The 17,886-nt window shown below is 32.7% G+C and overlaps 1 protein-coding gene across 3 annotated transcripts; it reads right to left on the bottom strand.

The window, feature by feature from the left end:
- Positions 1 to 486: 486 nt before the first annotated feature.
- On the bottom strand, positions 487 to 6,791 carry LOC127707826 (transcription factor SOX-9-like). Of its 3 annotated transcripts, none has more exons than XR_007985033.1 (4): positions 6,315 to 6,791; positions 2,140 to 2,474; positions 804 to 1,701; positions 487 to 769 (listed from the first exon to the last, which is right to left on the bottom strand). XR_007985033.1 is itself a non-coding variant. In XM_052212576.1 (3 exons), the coding sequence occupies exons 1-3, from the start codon at positions 6,662 to 6,664 to the stop codon at positions 1,109 to 1,111; spliced, it is 1,278 nt and encodes a 425-aa protein (XP_052068536.1). In that variant the 5' UTR covers positions 6,665 to 6,791; the 3' UTR covers positions 487 to 1,108. The 3 variants fall into 3 exon arrangements, 1 of the variants encoding a protein (XP_052068536.1); XR_007985034.1 differs by having other exon boundaries at positions 487 to 748; XM_052212576.1 differs by having other exon boundaries at positions 487 to 1,701.
- Positions 6,792 to 17,886: the final 11,095 nt, after the last annotated feature.

Genomic DNA, 17,886 nt, shown 5'->3' with positions numbered 1-17,886 from the left:
TTGTAGAGCTTTCTAAGACTTTATTTGCAGAAGGAAACACATCTTGGATTCAAGCGAAATTTGATTTCTGTAATTTTTAGTAAAAGTATTTACGTCAACGAAATAGCTATCAAACCAGATAAAAGCATTCAAAGGGTATCACAATCTGACAACAGACTGTATGTACTATTTGTAAAGATTTAAAAGACAAAAAGTAAAGAGAGTCTACCAAAGATCTACCATAAACACGAAATGCCTAATACATAATGCTAGGTGAAATGCTGTTGATTATAGTAGCCATCTTCATTTATTTCCTTCTCCTTGATTTGTATACTTTACGAAGGGATATATGAATGCCCTAATTAACGTGAAGTACCAAAACAATACCAAAATATCAAATATACTGACCAAATACAAATTCATATACAGCTGAGGAGAAGGGCGAGAATAGATACCTGAAAACTACCTAGCGATGATCATTGTATAAAACAATATAATAATAATCCATTTCAAAGTTCATGTTTTTATTCTTATATAAACATATTATTTACAGACATTTACATGTATCAAAATGTAGAAAATATTTTTAAAAAATCTATAACTATCATACATTTGATCGAGATCTGGCTCAGAGCTTCATTTCACAACAAACGACATGTAATTAAAGCTTATGGTGTTTCAAATACTGATAGCGTATAAGTTAATAAAGCAAAACATGTTAAATATTCATTACTGATATTCACAAACAGCACCTTCCGTGTGGATAGACCTTTCGTGTGGATAGCACCACCTTCCGTGTGGATAGACCTTCCGTGTGGATAGACCTTCCGTGTGGATAGCACCAAAGACTTGCTTACATTTCAATGGATTTACAAATCATAAAAATTGGATGAATACAGACAATATGCCTCATAAAACCAAATAATTTTGATTATAGAAAATAAATAATGACGCCACTACTTTGTAGAAGCTACCACATTTCAAAACACAAATACTACAAAATCACTCGCGCATCTTATGCAACATAATTATTCAATCATTCCTCTTTACTGTGCAATGGATAGTTTTACAATTAAAAATAAATATTTGTAACAATGAATATCAACAAAAATGTAATTGTTTTGATTGTTTATGTATATGACCTGTTCCACTGTTGGTCGGCAGGAACGGCTACAGGAATGGCAGGATTGTACATTTGACGAGCAATGCCCAGGTACTGATATGTAGGTGAACCGGACGCTGTGGTTGGTGGATATGAATTTGGTGACGCGGATGAATAATTTGTATGTTCAACGGGATAACGTGGAGGTGGTGGCGAGACGTCATAAGTATCGAATTGTCTTGGGTTTTGTCTTTGACGGGCGGGTTCTAACTTGATTGTCGTGTTTCTGTCTTCGTCTTGGTATTTGCAATCGGTTGTGGTACTTTGGTATGATGGACTATGCATATTTTGGGAGCTATTTACTGGGGACGGATGGTTTGATAAGTCATACGGTGATGAAATATCAGTATTCGGTGCCGCCGGGTAAGATGAATGAGACAAATTTCCATTGATTCGTTGATAGTTTGTTGTAGACCATGTTGATGTGGTACATGGGACGGATGATTGACCGTACATGGAATTGTACTGAGGTGGAAAATATTGATCAAGCTCTTCTGCATCTGGGAAACTGTCAATTATTGGGACATCTCCGTTATAAGGATTGAAATCTATGGGTTGACCTAAAAGAGAGAGAAAACATCAAGATATGTTTCATGTTAGCCCATTGGAAAAACAAACTTATCATATGCATGCAAACCTTAAAAGCTTTAATTTAGAAAAAAGAATAGTTTTGCAGGTAAATCTATCTATAGATGTCCCATATTTGTGTTGTTGAGTTGCTGTCCCTGTTGACGTTTATACCACATCTCCTTTATTTTTATTTTGTGGTGCATATGAAATATTATCATTATGTATAATCCTAACAGAGAATTTGCTTGTGGAAATGAAGTTTTTTTTAAACATAAAGACTGTCTTCAGATTTAAAATAAATCTATTTTTTTCTTATTTGATTTTTCAAGTAATTTGATGATATTATAAGTTTTCCTTAATATGTGTAATTCCATTAAAATCTTACTAATAGCTCATGAAGTATTTAAGATTAACAAACGTATAATTACCTGCAACGTTTCTTGGTCTCATTCGATCTGCCATACATTTCATGAACTGATTTGGTGTGGTTGGGGGTGTAGGTGGTCCGTTAGGGTTATTAGAACAGTCGCTGGAACAATCACCGTCACTTGCACCAACTGGGGACCCTCCACTCAAACAAGTATTACTTTTAAACATGATGCCGGGTGGAATATTGTTGTTTTCTGCAGTACCACCATTAGCACTCTTCAAAGGCTTCCTTCTCCTTGGTTGATATTTGTAGTCTGGGTAATCTTTTTTGTGTTGAACTCGGAGCCTCTCGGCCTCATCGACAAATGGTCGCTTTTCTTCCTCGTTCAGCAATCTGTAATTGAAAAGTTTTTAGTTAGTAAATAATTTATTTGTACAAAAAATAAAAATTTATTAAAATTAATGGATATTCGTGTGATAGTGTTAAAACAGTTTAATTCTATATGATTACATTTGGTCGTTTTTAATGTTTACAAAGTTGGTGTTTATAAACCTATAGCAAGAAAATTTGTCTTAGAGTACAGCAAAGTTTTTGGTAAATATTAAACGCGGTGAATAAAAATGGATAAATTAATGTCCTATGTCGATACTATACATGTATTCGATATTAAACATTAATACAAGTACAAATTTAATTTTTATACTCATGAAAGTTTCCATATGTCTGTATGAATTTGTGAATTTAAAGATATTAAAATTTATTCTTGAAAGTTATTACACATTAATCATAACTGTATTCTTTAATTGAATTTTAACTTTATGATGCATATATTTCAGTAGATGGATTTAGTTATTAAGTTTGCATAAAATGTCAGTAACTGACATCAAATTATACATGCAATTTTGTGAAATATATATCTTGTCAAACATTTTGACATATGCATCGCCAATGTTGATAATTTATCTATATCATTTGTTTCAGATATCAGTTTCTTGACTTGACATTTTGATGTGATTTTTAGATTCGTCACTTTTGTTTTAATTTATAGTGTATTTAGCTTTACCAATTTAAGTTATAAGAATATGCTGATTTAAAAATTAAAGCAATTAAATATCATTAAGATATATACTTCAAACGCGTACTTATGTAGTGTCAATGTCCGGACAATCATTGCAAGGGTATTAGATGTCATAAATTCGTGTCTTTTCTCTTGAAAATTCATGCATTTAAAGGTATTTTAAAGGATAATTCACTTAAATATACAAACTGTAAAATATATACTTCGAGCTGTTAATGTGAATGGGAAAATATCTATTTTCATCGTGTTAAGAAATTAGATCTTAGACAAATGAATGCTCATATCGTGGGAAATGTCAAACATGAAATATAAAATTTTATGAACTGAGAGTGGTCGCAGGTTCCGGTCAAGAGCCTTGACCTTTATGAAAATAATAAAAATGTACAATAAAGTAAGAAAGTAATTTCCGTCTGTCAGTTGTGGTCTTATCCCACCAAAACTGTGAAAATCACGACATTGAAGTAGTATTTACACCGGAAATAGTCCATTATGACCGCATCATGATAAATATGTACTAAAATAACAATATAGACTACTTCATGGTAAGAACAACTCCCCCACAAAATGCATATACTTTGGAACTACAAATACCATCAGTATCAATAATATAAATATTGATATTGTCATTAAAAGAATATTTCAGCGTTGCTTTGGCCAACCGTCCTACACACGTATTAATTTTAGCCTCTTTCGTGGTGTTCAGTACAAAGTTTTTTTTATCAACACACACGACTAACAATAGCCACACAGTTAAATATAAAGTTTTTTTTAAAGTGTAACCAAAAGACGCCTGAACGGCCAATTTTCATGTCTGATAACAATTTCAAAGCCTTAAGTGGTGAATACCGGAGACTGATTTGGGATTTATAATTGTAAAACAAAAAGTTGCTTATAAACAGGAAAAATAATAAAACTCACAATTGATTATTATAGAAGCAGGTGTACTTTTTAAAATATTTTCTTTAACTACAATATTTGAGCAAGGCTGCGACGAAATGCTGTGACATTTTTTTCTTCGTCCGTAAAAAATAGCTACGAGCGAATCCTAAGAGCAAAAAATTAACTTTGTGTACCCTTATCTGTAATTTCGACCATTTGTTAAAAGGAGGGAGACAATATGTGTGAAAATATTATATTTTATCACACCATTAGTTGTCAAGAGTATGGATCAATCACTTGGCGATTATTGACTTGTTCCATAATAAATCATAAGATAAAAGGCAATGTAGGCTTACGGCCAAACTGTCCCGAACATGTCACGTTACTAGCCTGTCTACGGTATAAATAATAGCTGCACATCTTTATAAACATTGATAGATTAGGAAAATATGATTGACACCGTATTACAAGAAAATTTGTCCAAAACAAACTTGAAATTTTGATTTTTTGATAAGTAAACCGTTTGTCAACAAAGTTTGTTTAAACAATCGATTTCTTATCAACTTATCCAGTATCAAATAGTCGTTAATGATAAGCTAGTGTTTACTAACGGATATTCTTATTCAAATACACTAAACAAATTTGAAGCGATCGGAGCATCTCTTACTGGCTATTTGACAGAGAAAAAAAATTCGAATATTAATGCTTCATTTTAATTTACGACTTTTTGGTAAAATTTTCGTCTGTTTTATTTTTTATTCCTACAAACATTCTATGATTATTATTTCATCAAGAATATAGGCAGAATATCAGAATGAAATTATAAAAACTTTAGAAAATTTGTAACATGAAAAACGCACCATTTAAGAACATTATTCACGTGTCGTCAAATGTGGTCTGTACATGTACAAGTTGTATAAACAAGGAAATTTATAAAAATATACCATCGCCTTCTATGACGTTAATAATCTAAATCTGCAGCTTGATGGTAAACCATATTGATTGACTGGTTTTTTTGACTGTTTCCTTGTTTGAGGGATTTTGTAATTACTCTTAATTTTAGTCTGACCTTGCCAATAAATGTGACTAAAAGTACATGCAAAATGTGGTTAAAGCTTTACTAAAACTACAGGTCGCATTGGGAAGGGCATTGATCATATTTGTAACTGCCAAGACATGCACTCTCCTGTAATTTGCACAGGCCCAGGACATAAGACTTGATTTTTGAGTATTTTCAGTTTTTGATATATGGACTGAATGCTCTTTTTCTCTAATCATCAAAAAGAATTTTGTTTACTTTTATACCGTAGGCCTATCGCCCTCTAAATTAATGTGTACCGTTGTAAGTGGATTAGCTCCCATGTCTTCCTGCTCTTGTAAAACGGAAATAACTTTAGTAATGTTACAATGACTTTAAGGAGATTCTGAACACGAAATGTTGTGGTACATCTTGAAAGTATGGGAATATTTACAAAATAGTCTGCTCGAGAATTCGACATTCTATTTCCATCGACTGGTTACTCATTTTTTTTTATCCAAGAGTCAAATTTGATTTGGTTGCAACGAGTTAAAGGTAACTAAGTACACCTTTATGATATATGAACATGTTGTTGTGGTTCAAGATTTAACATTTTAATAACGAACCATTGGAGCGATGACAAATTAATTTGACCACATTAATTGTGTCGTCTGCAGAGCATCTAGCTGACATACAATTTACACACTTTCACTTTCATGCATTACGGTTCTAAGATTAATTGAAAACTGGTTTTATAAAAGATTTCTTTTTTTAAGTGTATGTGACAGAGATCACCTTGTAATTGAATGTGGCGTAAAATTTTATCTAGCCCTAAATTTGTATAATTCAAACTACGAGTTTAAGCTATTGACCAGTTCCCGTTTTGCATTTTCAGCACAGGTACAAGACTTATGTATATATACTGAATAAAGAGTATTCAGAATATATACATATATTAAAAAAAATCTCGTCTTGTACCTGTGATTTTCAGTAGGTCATTGATGTCGAACCAACGGTATTTAACCCTCAAATTTAGAAGTCAACGGAAAAACAAAGACGTTAAAATCATAAAAATGATTTGATTAATTTTCCCTCGCACGACACGTATTTCTAAAACTTTCATCAATCAAAATCAAAATTAAGAATAATCTACAACAATGTGAATAAATCTTTTAAAATACATGTATTATCAAAAATCGAATCAAATACATAATAGTGATCTAATTCTTTTCATTCTTTAAACAACATTAGTACTAACCTCCACAACTTTCCCAGAGTTTTGCTGAGTTCTGCATTGTGAAGATGTGGATACTGGTCTGCAAGCTTTCTCCGCGCAGCCTGGGCCCATACCATGAATGCATTCATAGGTCTTTTTATATGTGGTTTGCGTTTTTCACCATTTGGTCCTCGTTGTGGCATAGGAACTAAAGACCAGTCGTAACCCTTCAGCACCTGTGACACTGCATCCTGAATTTGTTTGGGAAATTTAACATCCACATCAACAACTTTAGCATCTGATGGGTCGGCACCTCGTACTGCATCTAATAATTGTTCAGTGGAAGGTTGCCCTGGGGATCTACTCTCATCCGAATCACTCATATTGCACATCAACTTTAATTTTAAGAAAACAATGTTCACAGATGTAAATGTCCAAAACTAAAATTATCGAGACACTGATGATTTTGTTTTGTCAACCGATCTTATATTGTCCCCTACTGTAAAAAGTAACACTACAGTAGTCGCTTCTGATAGGACGACATTAATGACAAGTGTAAAGAACAGTCACATAACTCCGCCCACAATGACGATAGTAATTTGATAAGCCAATCAAAGAGAGTAAAAGTACTTCACTCAGTTATTAATTATAAACAATTTTTGATGCAAAAGCAAAAATACATCATCAAGAAAAATGGTATTTTGAAAAATAATATTTTTACGAATGAGAATTTCATTTTGAATCAACAACACTGACTTTAAACAATATTTTGTTTGTGAACAAAAATAATTCCAGAAAAGTTGAATATATATAAAGTGATACCATATTGACCAAAATGATTTTATAATATTTGTCTTGGATTTCTTAAATTTTCTATAAATACTGTATGTAGATGTTACACAATTTAAATAATTGTATAAATGTTTAGTTATATTATCTTTTGTTTTTAACACAATAACTCAACTTTAAAATTACCGTCAAGTTATTTGGAAGCAAATTATCTTAAATTTACCAATTTTATTAAATGCGTCTGTTTTCATTGATATATTAAATCACTCCAACAAAAAAATCCTAATTGAAAATATTTTAACATTTACTAGTTTGTTAAATCTAAATAAATAAGTATTATTATTCAGTCTGATGCATCCACACATGCACACATTTAGCATGACAGTCTAAACGTATTTTTACGCACTGTGTTTCTACGACAAAAGGATATATCAAATACCCAGACAGCATAGTCTAACATAAGAACAAAATTTATCATTATTTTTGTTTAACGGTTACCCCGGTTTATGATGGGGTTCGTGTTGCCCAGTCTTTAGTTTTTTATGTAGTGTTTTGTGTATGAAAATAACCATTTGTAGACTGTTCTGTGTCTTTTTTTTTTTTTGCAATGATTCGTCCCTCTCTCTTCGAGTTTTGATTCTCCCTTTTGGTATACATCTCCCGCTTAATTTACGGGAAAAAACCGAAATGGTTTCATTTTCTTTCTGTTTCTACAGTACCACCCTTGATAAATAAGAAATAGACATTGTGTTAAATATTAAATAAGCATGATATGCTATAAAGAATGTATTGATAAAATAACATGCTTTATGATATAGTGAAGACGAAGTTTCGTGCGGAAACATGCCTTTTTAACCAGATCGCGTGCAATATTTATGTTGCCATTTTTAGTTATCTAATATTATATAAATATATATATAAAATGGAAAAGAAATATCAAGTAAAACATGATAATGTATTGAGTTCTCTTTTTGCCTTTGAAGATACCCTTATGATTGGCATTTGTTTGTCAACTTAATTAAAATCAATTGCTACTTAAAGGAATATAAACAAGACGATATGGAATCCAGCTACGAGAAAATAAAATCAAAAAGTTTCAAAGAATTTGAGCAGCTTTACAGACAGCATGTCGATATTTGATGTTGCGGCACCCATCAGGACCTCACACGACATGGGGTTCCTCCCAATAACTCACACCTACACATGCTACACGCTCTTCATCGACAGTGACTTTATTGTTATTAAAATCGCGTGACCTACCACAAATATATATCAATATGGTCGTTAGAAATTTACTTTAATCAATCAATTATGTTTGTTTTGACTAATTAAGAAAAATTAACAGATGCACTCTTACGGAAAGAAAAGAATAAAAACAATATCGGGTGGTATAACATACAAATAAAAATCAGTTTTCTCCTAAAAATTTGAAACTTGCAGTTTACATTGTGAACTTTATTTTTTCTGTTCTACACCGACCACATTGTATAAAAGGGGGAGGGTATTTAAATAAGTTGTTTTAAGTTGATTTGATTCTAAATTTCACGAAAATGAATTAATTCAGAAAGGAAGTTAAAAAACAATTTCCATCGAAATTTAGGGGAAAAAAACAAATTCAACATTGAGTTTCAAAAAGTATTTTTTGCTCCTGCATGTTGTTGAAAACAAATGTCCTGAGAACATCACCCAAAAAATGAAAATTATCGGTGCCTTACATGAAAAAGATGAAAATTACAAATTGCAGGGCTTTTTATATAGTTTCCAATTTTTTACATCCTCTGCTTTAAAATTTTGAGTATGAGCTGTCCTGATGAAGGCAAATTCAGAAAAAAATTTAAAATGTTATTTTCATTTTCTGATCTGGAGAAATTTTGGCTTAATTCAAATATGAGCGACTTACTTAATGGATGAACATATGTACTATAATACATGCATTCATACCACAGTTTGTTATTTTTCTATTCTAGTTGTGATCAACCATTTAAGTTTTCCTATTACTCGAAAATCTAAAATAAAAAAAAGTTCTGTAACTTTTTTTTTGTTCTAATGCGAATTATTTTACAAAAAGATCAAGATTTTTATTCATTAAATTTTAAAATTGTCTACCGTTTTGAAAATAATTTTGTTCTAGATTTATTATAACTGAAGTCGTTTGTCCTTAATTGAACTAAAATTAAATTTAATTATGATTTTGTTTGCATCTGACCATTTGAAATTCTTGGTTTTCAAGAGAAGAAAAAAAACTTAATAGTTAATAGAATTTTCGGATTGTAATCTAAGTTAAAATTTGAGTCTTAAATGGGTCCGAAACTCGTTACATTCGTCAATATTTTTGTGTGAGAGCGCTGAGCCAGATGAAAAGAAAATCATAGTTTGTTAAGTTATTTTAAGCACCGTCTTACAAATATTGATCCAGTTACAAAATCTATCTTACCAACATAAAACATTCTGAAATCCTTTTGTGAATAATGTATTTGCAATAGAAATTTATCTAGGTTTCCCAGTTTTCACATACATATTGGTACGATTAAAGGATGGAAACGGGGGTTTTCATTTTATAGTTCACAATATCAACCACATTTTAGTGAAATGTCTTAAAACACTATAAAATGTAACTTGTTTCATTGAAATATCGTAAATGATCACTGGAAAATAAGTAGTTGCCTGTTATTTCGACTAACATTTTTTTTATTGTTCCTTTGGTATCATCGTCTCCCTCTTTTTCTGTTAGATTTACACTAAATTACTCTATTAAGTTAAACAAAAGATAAGAAACTTACCTTAAAGGTATTTCATCCTTCATAATTTAAAATTTAACTTGAAGTTGCGATGTAATATTTATATTTAATAAAAAGAACAAAAGAAATTTAAATAAATATACGTATATACGTATTATATATACACATATAAGGGGAATATCAGTATTCGTCAGTGATATCCGTCAAGACCTTTTTTTTTACTATTTTTATTCAAAGTAGTTGACATTTACTATGCCGATCCTTTTTATGTTAAGTTAATTATTGTGTCATTAAAAATCACTGTGTGGCAATAATAGTTTGACGGAAGGAAATGGACTTTGTACACTTGTGCATCAGCATCTGAATTATATGTGTTTGTGTAGTATAAAAAATAGTATAATTTTATTGGATAAAACATATTTACGTCAGCTAAAACAGTGACAAATTTGTGTCACTAGGGTACGTTTTTATTGGCCATCTTGTACTGTGTAATTACTTATATCATAAATCCTGTTGATAGTATTTCTTGTTTACAAATATACAACCTTTCATATAGTTGACCTTCAAACTGCATGTATTGCAACTTTACATGTAAATTCGAATGCCTATAAAACAGTGCCTTTAAAATTTCCGATCACATTTACACAACCATGGAAGTAAAATAGAGTAGCAAACCAACATTATTTTCAGGCATTGAACAGCACCGATAACACCATCAGGCGCGGATGCAGGATTTGATCTTGGGGAGGGGAGGGCAGGGCGGCTTTCCTGACAATTAGGAGTAAGAGGACCATATTTTGACAAAAAATGGGTGTAAATTTACCTTAATATTACCTTTCATTTTTTAAGGGGGCGAAGTCGCCCGACCCCGTCTAAATCTGCGACTGACTTTAATGCCCTAAATAGAAATTCTGTCCTGCCGTATTTACTGAAGTAATCATTTATATAGCCGATACGTTTTCTGTAATTACATGTATATACCACCTAGTCTAAATGATATGCTGACAACATGCAAATTATGTAAATAAATTAAGAAAAGAATAAAAGTGGGGTTACAACTCCTTAACGCAAATTTAGCCCAGTACGATTTTGGCCCTTTCTGGTTTTAATGTAAAGTGTGTGTGAGTAGGTATTACCCTTTGAAGAAAAAATACAGTCAAAACAATAATTTTGTCGTAGTGACCTGTATTTTGATACACACGTGGCTTTTTATGTGCACACCTTAGGCACTAAAATCATCATTATTAATTCATTTTCGCTGTTTTATACACCATCACAAGTACTACGAATAAAAAGTCATGTGTGAAAGACTTGGGTAAATTTTGCCAATACCAGATATGAACATGTATAGCATCGTGGGCCCGCAAGGAAACAGATGTCATATTTCTCTAGTAAGACATTCTTTAGAAAGTAGAAATGTTTGTGCAAATGTAGATCGACTTTATATTGTTCATAAAATTTGTGTTGATTTCAATCCAAATATTAATCAGTATTTAATTTTTCTGTGATGATGTAAAAATAATCATACTTTGTTTAGGTCAACTCAGGTATATGAATATGGTCCCATGGACCTCTCCCAACCAATAGTAGAGCCCTTGCTTTAGAGGGACATATATTTGGCTGTGCAGGATGTATAAATACACAGACACGTCCGGTCGGATTTCAATGCAAAAGTTTTTCTCATATCAAACATACCTTCATTATCAAGTGATTTTGTTTTCGTTTTGAAATTAAATGAAACATCTGCCACTGGAAGTTCACTTGGCTGTCTACAATCATTCAATCATGTATTGTCAGTATAAATGATGAAAATTCAGAATTTTAACAATAGTGATGTGCTTAACGTCCAGTGGCTATTATTACAAGCATATCAGGACGAGAACAGTTAAACGTGTTATGAACATGAAATCTGCTTTATACTAGACCGATAGGCCGAGCTGGCTTTCTAACGTAATAGTTTCACAAGGAAGACATGTCACCCTACCAAGAAACACATTATCCGGACTCCGAGCCGACCATTCTTTACTTTTACGTCCGAAATGCCACACGATTGGCGGTGAAGACACAAATTCCAATTTTAAAGTCTTTGAATTGGTATACCCGATCGGGGATCAAACCCACGACCTCCCGCACTCAAGGCGAGCTGGCTACCACGAAACAACCGAGACGGTTCAGATCTTGATTAAAAAAACATCTCCAGAAACGATCAAATCCAAAAGAACCATAAAACACCGAGAAAAGCGTTTCCATATAAAAAGTATGATCTGAAATCAAATCTTCTGATTTACAATTGGTGATATAACCTTAGATTTAGTAACACTTTCTTGCAAACCTTCTCTTGACCTCGAGAATTTTATGGTTTTTCATACATAAGTTGTCAAAAACCTCTTTTTATGTTTTAAATCAATATTGACAATCAAGGTAGGGCCAATTTCCCCTGTATTTATTTCACAGTAGGATAATTTTCAATACGTCCTGTAATTTGTACTAAAATCACAGTATCACAGATACACATGTGTACCTAGAGGTTTTGGCAATATAATGTTAGATTTCAAGCTAAACGTTTGATCAAAATAAACATATTTACAGATGGCTTGAACATCAAATTTTGATAAATTTTGACAAAAAAAAAAAAAAAAAATTCGTCCAAAACAAAATGTTAATGTGTATTGAAAGTAAGGCTACAATATAGTCTTTCAGATACACATTGCTTTACTTTGGTTCTTGTTGCCTTTCAATAGAAAAAGCCGTGTTAAAATCACATTATTTCTTCTAAGCTGTCACATATTTTCCCTCTGAATGCTCATTGAAAAAGATTCAAAATCAGAAAGTACAGAAAATATACAGAACTTTAAAAATTTGTCTACTCTATAATATAGTCTATTTTATATACTTAAAAGACTTTTTCGGCATTTTTACAAAGATATATGTATATTAAATTTAAATGTTATTCTGTCCTAGCCGTTGTTGAAGACAGCTTGGAAGAACAAAACCAATACCGTATTGTTATAGGTATAAAATGCTCAGATTCAGCAATAAGGTAAACATTTCTGCATCCGGTATAGGGTTTCTGAACTCTCAGGAAAAACATAAGGTACAAAGAAATAAGCAAAAATTCACAATTTAAAGAAGGAAAGAAAAAACGATGGTAAAAAAAAAAACAAAAAAAACGAAACACACAAAAGTTGAAAGAAACAATACATAAAAAAAAAAATGAGTAACGCCAACCCTACAAATAAAGTAAGCCGTTTTTGCTCTATTTGTGATACCGTTGTGGTGTAAATAAAAAGTGAAATCCGAAAGTTTTCAGTTAAATATAACGGGTAAAACATGTTTCTCAAATTGAAATTTTGTTTTTATATAAATATGTATACAATATATATACAGAACAACAATCATCAATATAGAGAAATAAATTTCCAAATTATGGTTAAAGAGAAAAACATACATACCGGGGATAACTCGATCTACTAACGCTCCCACTCAATGCATCATAAATTGATAATTATAAGTTGATAATTTACAATGTAAAAAATAAGGAGAGGTAGTATGATTGTCAATGAGACACTGATTATCCACCAGAGACCAACGGACCACGATGTTGAGTTGACTTTTCGTTGAAAGTTCGACTCAAAATATCAACTTATCTGTCTTATGATTTACCTTGCAAAGTATTTCAGTTTGAGGTAAAAACTTATAATTCAATTTATTCTTCAAAACTTCTCCGAACAAAATAACAGAACTTTTGAACGAAAACGAATATTTTCACCCATTTTAAAGTGTTCCGTAGTTAATGAATTTTATGTTAGTACAACCAAGTTAAAGGTTAAATAATATATAAATTTTGTTAAATTATGAGTAAACCATTGGTAAAAGAAAGCCGCAGAAAACTTTCTTGGGACTACTAATACTTTCATAAAAAATCTGTTTGGAAGTATATGTTAAAATCCATCAACTTGTTTAGACTTTGTACCCTTGAGTTATATGACAGATGTTACTATCACTTGTACATCATTGGAGACATTATGCTGAACTCGGTGCTGAACTCGAGATATCGTTTTTTTACCACCTTCTTTTTAATTATATTATCGATAAATCTGGATGGCAGTATATTTACAGAAAAAAAGTTACAATAACTTTTTTGTTGATAAAACAAACAAAACTTACTGGGCTCACAAAGAAATAGTTCAAGACATTTACAAAATTGGTTAACACGAAGGGCTACCTAGGGATTGAAATATGGTCATCCCTTGTAGGTCTTCTTCCGACCAACAGTAAAACCCTTGCCAGTGGCTGTGCGGGATGTAAAAAAACGCAGTCACGTCCGGTCAGAATGGGGATTTAAATCCAATGCCTCGTGTTGAGGGAGTGCCACGCTCTCTGCACGTTAAAGAACCATTGCTACAACTCTTTGAGAGGTCCTTATGTAGCCTGTTACAAGGCTCAATTTCTGTCCCTGTCCAATATACCCTAATTTTCTAATGTCAGTCCAAGATTCGCGCTTATCATCTCGGTCGACCCTAATTACTGATCCTACTTATTTTATTTATTTTTTAAACATAAACATGCACGGAGTATTTGCCACTGGACGTGAAGAAAACTACGATTGGATTAATCAATACAAATTGGTTGCTAGTAGTTATAACAGGAGTATGAGATACATATAATATGAAATTATAGCTGGAGTTATAGGCATTCCAATTTGGACATACTCCGCTCTTCTTATATTGGATTTTTTATGGCTGTAAAGAAAAATTGATGGTAGATGTCATTTGGACCCGACACAATATGTATATATCCTTGCTGTAAAGAACAATTGATGGTAGATGTCATTTGGACCCGACACAATATGTATATCCTTGCTGTAAAGAACAATTGATGGTAGATGTCATTTGGACCCGACACAATATGTATATCCTTGCTGTAAACAAAATGTATACCCTTGCTGTAAAGAACAATTGATGGTAGATGTCATTTGGACCCGACACAATATGTATATCCTTGATATAAAGAACAATTGATGGTAGATGTCATTTGGACCCGACACAATATGTATATCCTTGCTGTTAACAACAATTGATGGTAGATGTCTTTTGGACCCGACACAATATGTTTATCCTTGCTGTAAAGAACAATTGATGGTAGATGTCATTTGGACCCGACACAATATGTATATATCCTTGCTGTAAAGAACAATTGATGGTAGATGTCATTTGGACCCGACACAATATGTATATCCTTGCTGTAAAGAACAATTGATGGTAGATGTCATTTGGACCCGACACAATATGTATATCCTTGCTGTAAACAAAATGTATACCCTTGCTGTAAAGAACAATTGATGGTAGATGTCATTTGGACCCGACACAATATGTATATCCTTGATATAAAGAACAATTGATGGTAGATGTCATTTGGACCCGACACAATATGTATATCCTTGCTGTAAACAACAATTGATGGTAGATGTCTTTTGGACCCGACACAATATGTTTATCCTTGCTGTAAAGAACAATTGATGGTAGATGTCATTTGGACCCGACACAATATGTATATCCTTGCTGTAAAGAACAATTGATGGCAGATGTCATTTGGACCCGACACAAAATATATTCCCTTGCTGTAAAGAACAATTGATGGTAGATGTCATTTGGACCCGACACAATATGTATATCCTTGCTGTAAAGAACAATTGATGGTAGATGTCATTTGGACCCGACACAATATGTTTATCCTTGCTGTAAAGAACAATTGATGGTAGATGTCATTTGGACCCGACACAATATGTTTATCCTTGCTGTAAAGAACAATTGATGGTAGATGTCATTTGGACCCGACACAATATGTATATCCTTGCCTTAAACAACAATTGATGATAGATGTCATTTGGACCCGACCCAATATGTTTATCCTTGCTGTAAAGAACAATTGATGGTATATGTCATTTGGACCCGACACAATATGTATATCCCTGCTGTAAAGAACAATTGATGGTAGATGTCATTTGGAAACGACGCAGTATTATATCCTTGCTGTAAAAGCGTTCAAGTAATAAAATTATTACGTTCATTTAAATCTGAGAGCCAAGACGCGCATTATAGAAACAACACTTCATAAGAAAGGGCCTTCTCAAAAGTAAAATAACAAAAATTCCGAACACCAATGAAAATTTAAAACGGAAAGTCCCTTATCAAATGGAAAAATCAAAAGCTCAAACACATCAAACGAATGGAAAACAACTGTCATATTCCTGTCTTGGTACAGGCATTTCCTAATGAAGAAAATGGTTGATTAAACCTGGTTTTATAGCTAGCTAAACCTCTCACTTGTATGACAGTTGCATAAAATTCAATTATATTGACAACAATGTGTGAACAAAACAAACAGACATAATAAGTAAAAATGTCAAAAATAGGGGTACAGCAGTCAACATTGTGTTATAATCTTAATCACTATAAAAACAAACAAATATGTCAACAAAGAAAAACAAAATGGCATATAGACAGAGCACATAAGCAAAAATTAAAGACAAGAACACAAAAAATGACCATAGCACAATAACACAATGGCGGGATGTATAAGTACCATCACCATCTAATTGTATTGACGTAAATTCCTCTGATATACGAAGCACCCCTCGAGAGCTGCGAGGGTACAGTCGAATCCGTGTACACTCCCTATAATGATTAAGGGAGCTGTGTCACTAACTTATATACAACCTACCACCACGGACAATATCCAACCCAACACCAAGGGAGTGTAGGACAGCGGGAAGTCTGTTATTATGGTAGAGGAAGCCGAAGTACTCGTATACTTCGGATATACTTAATTATGTTGGCACTGGAAACAGGACCGGCTGTTTCGTTAGGAGAGGATATGTTAACTCCCAAGAGTACCTGATACCTACCTTTTCATGGAAACTTGTTTTGTCTGGGATCTTTTTATGTGTGTCTGCTGTTTACATGTTTGCAGTGCTTTTGCATTTTGTTGATTTTGTGTAGGTCTTTAATCGAAATTTCATTTGTCTTGTTGCACTTTTGCTTCGGCACTTTTCGATCAAAGAAAAATGAAGTGTGGGACATAAATCAACAAGACAGCAACAACACAAGACAAGAAATCTAAAGCAAAGCGGTCCTCAAAAATAGTCAAGTTAAAATAAAACCAACAAGACAAGAAATCTAAAGCCAAGCGATCCTTAACAATAGTCAAGTGCAAAATACAACAAGACAAGAAATCTAAAGCCAAGCGGTCCTCAACAATAGTCAAGTGAAAAAACAACAAGACAAGAAATCTAAAGCCAAGCGGCCCTCAACAATAGTCAAGTGCAAAATACAACAAGACAGGAAATCTAAAGCCAAGCGATCCTAAACAATAGTTAAGTGAAAAAACAACAAGACAAGAAATCTAAAGCCAAGCGGCCCTCAACAATAGTCAAGTGCAAAATACAACAAGACAGGAAATCTAAAGCCAAGCGATCCTAAACAATAGTTAAGTGAAAAAACAACAAGACAAGAAATCTAAAGCCAAGCGGTCCTCAAAAATAGTCAAGTGAATAAACAACAAGACAAGAAATCTAAAGCCAAGCAATCCTCAACAATAGTCGAGTGAATAAACAACAAGACAAGAAATCTAGAGCCAAGCGGTCCTCAACAATAGTCAAGTGAAAAAACAACAAGACAAGAAATCTAAAGCCAAGCGGTCCTCAACAATAGTCAAGTGAATAAACAACAAGACAAGAAATCTAAAGCCAAGCAATCCTCAACAATAGTCAAGTGAATAAACAACAAGACAAGAAATCTAAAGCCAAGCAATCCCCAACAATAGTCAGGTGAATAAAAAACAAGACAAGAAATCTAGAGCCAAGCGGTCCTCAACAATAGTCAAGTGAATAAACAACAAGACAAGAAATCTAAAGCCAAACGGCCCTCAACAATAGTCAAGTGAATAAACAACAAGACAAGAAATCTAAAGCCAAACGGCCCTCAACAATAGTCAAGTGCAAAATACAACAAGACAAGAAATATAAAGCAAAGCGACTCTAAACAATAAAGCAAAGCGATCTTAAACAATAGTTAAGTGAAAAAACA

Source organism: Mytilus californianus, unplaced genomic scaffold, assembly GCF_021869535.1.
Source record: "Mytilus californianus isolate M0D057914Y unplaced genomic scaffold, xbMytCali1.0.p SCAF_7, whole genome shotgun sequence".
Taxonomy (NCBI): Eukaryota; Metazoa; Mollusca; class Bivalvia; order Mytilida; family Mytilidae; genus Mytilus; species Mytilus californianus.
This window is presented reverse-complemented; position numbering and strand designations above follow the sequence as displayed.

Excerpts from the sequence above, each read along its gene's own strand:
- LOC127707826 (XM_052212576.1), bottom strand. The coding sequence starts at position 6,664 with ATGTGCAATATGAGTGATTCGGATGAGAGTAGATCCCCAGGGCAACCT. Across the intron at positions 2,475-6,314 it reads ACTCTGGGAAAGTTGTGGAG|ATTGCTGAACGAGGAAGAAA; the intron begins GTTAGTACTAAT and ends TTTCAATTACAG. Across the intron at positions 1,702-2,139 it reads GAGACCAAGAAACGTTGCAG|GTCAACCCATAGATTTCAAT; the intron begins GTAATTATACGT and ends TCTCTCTTTTAG.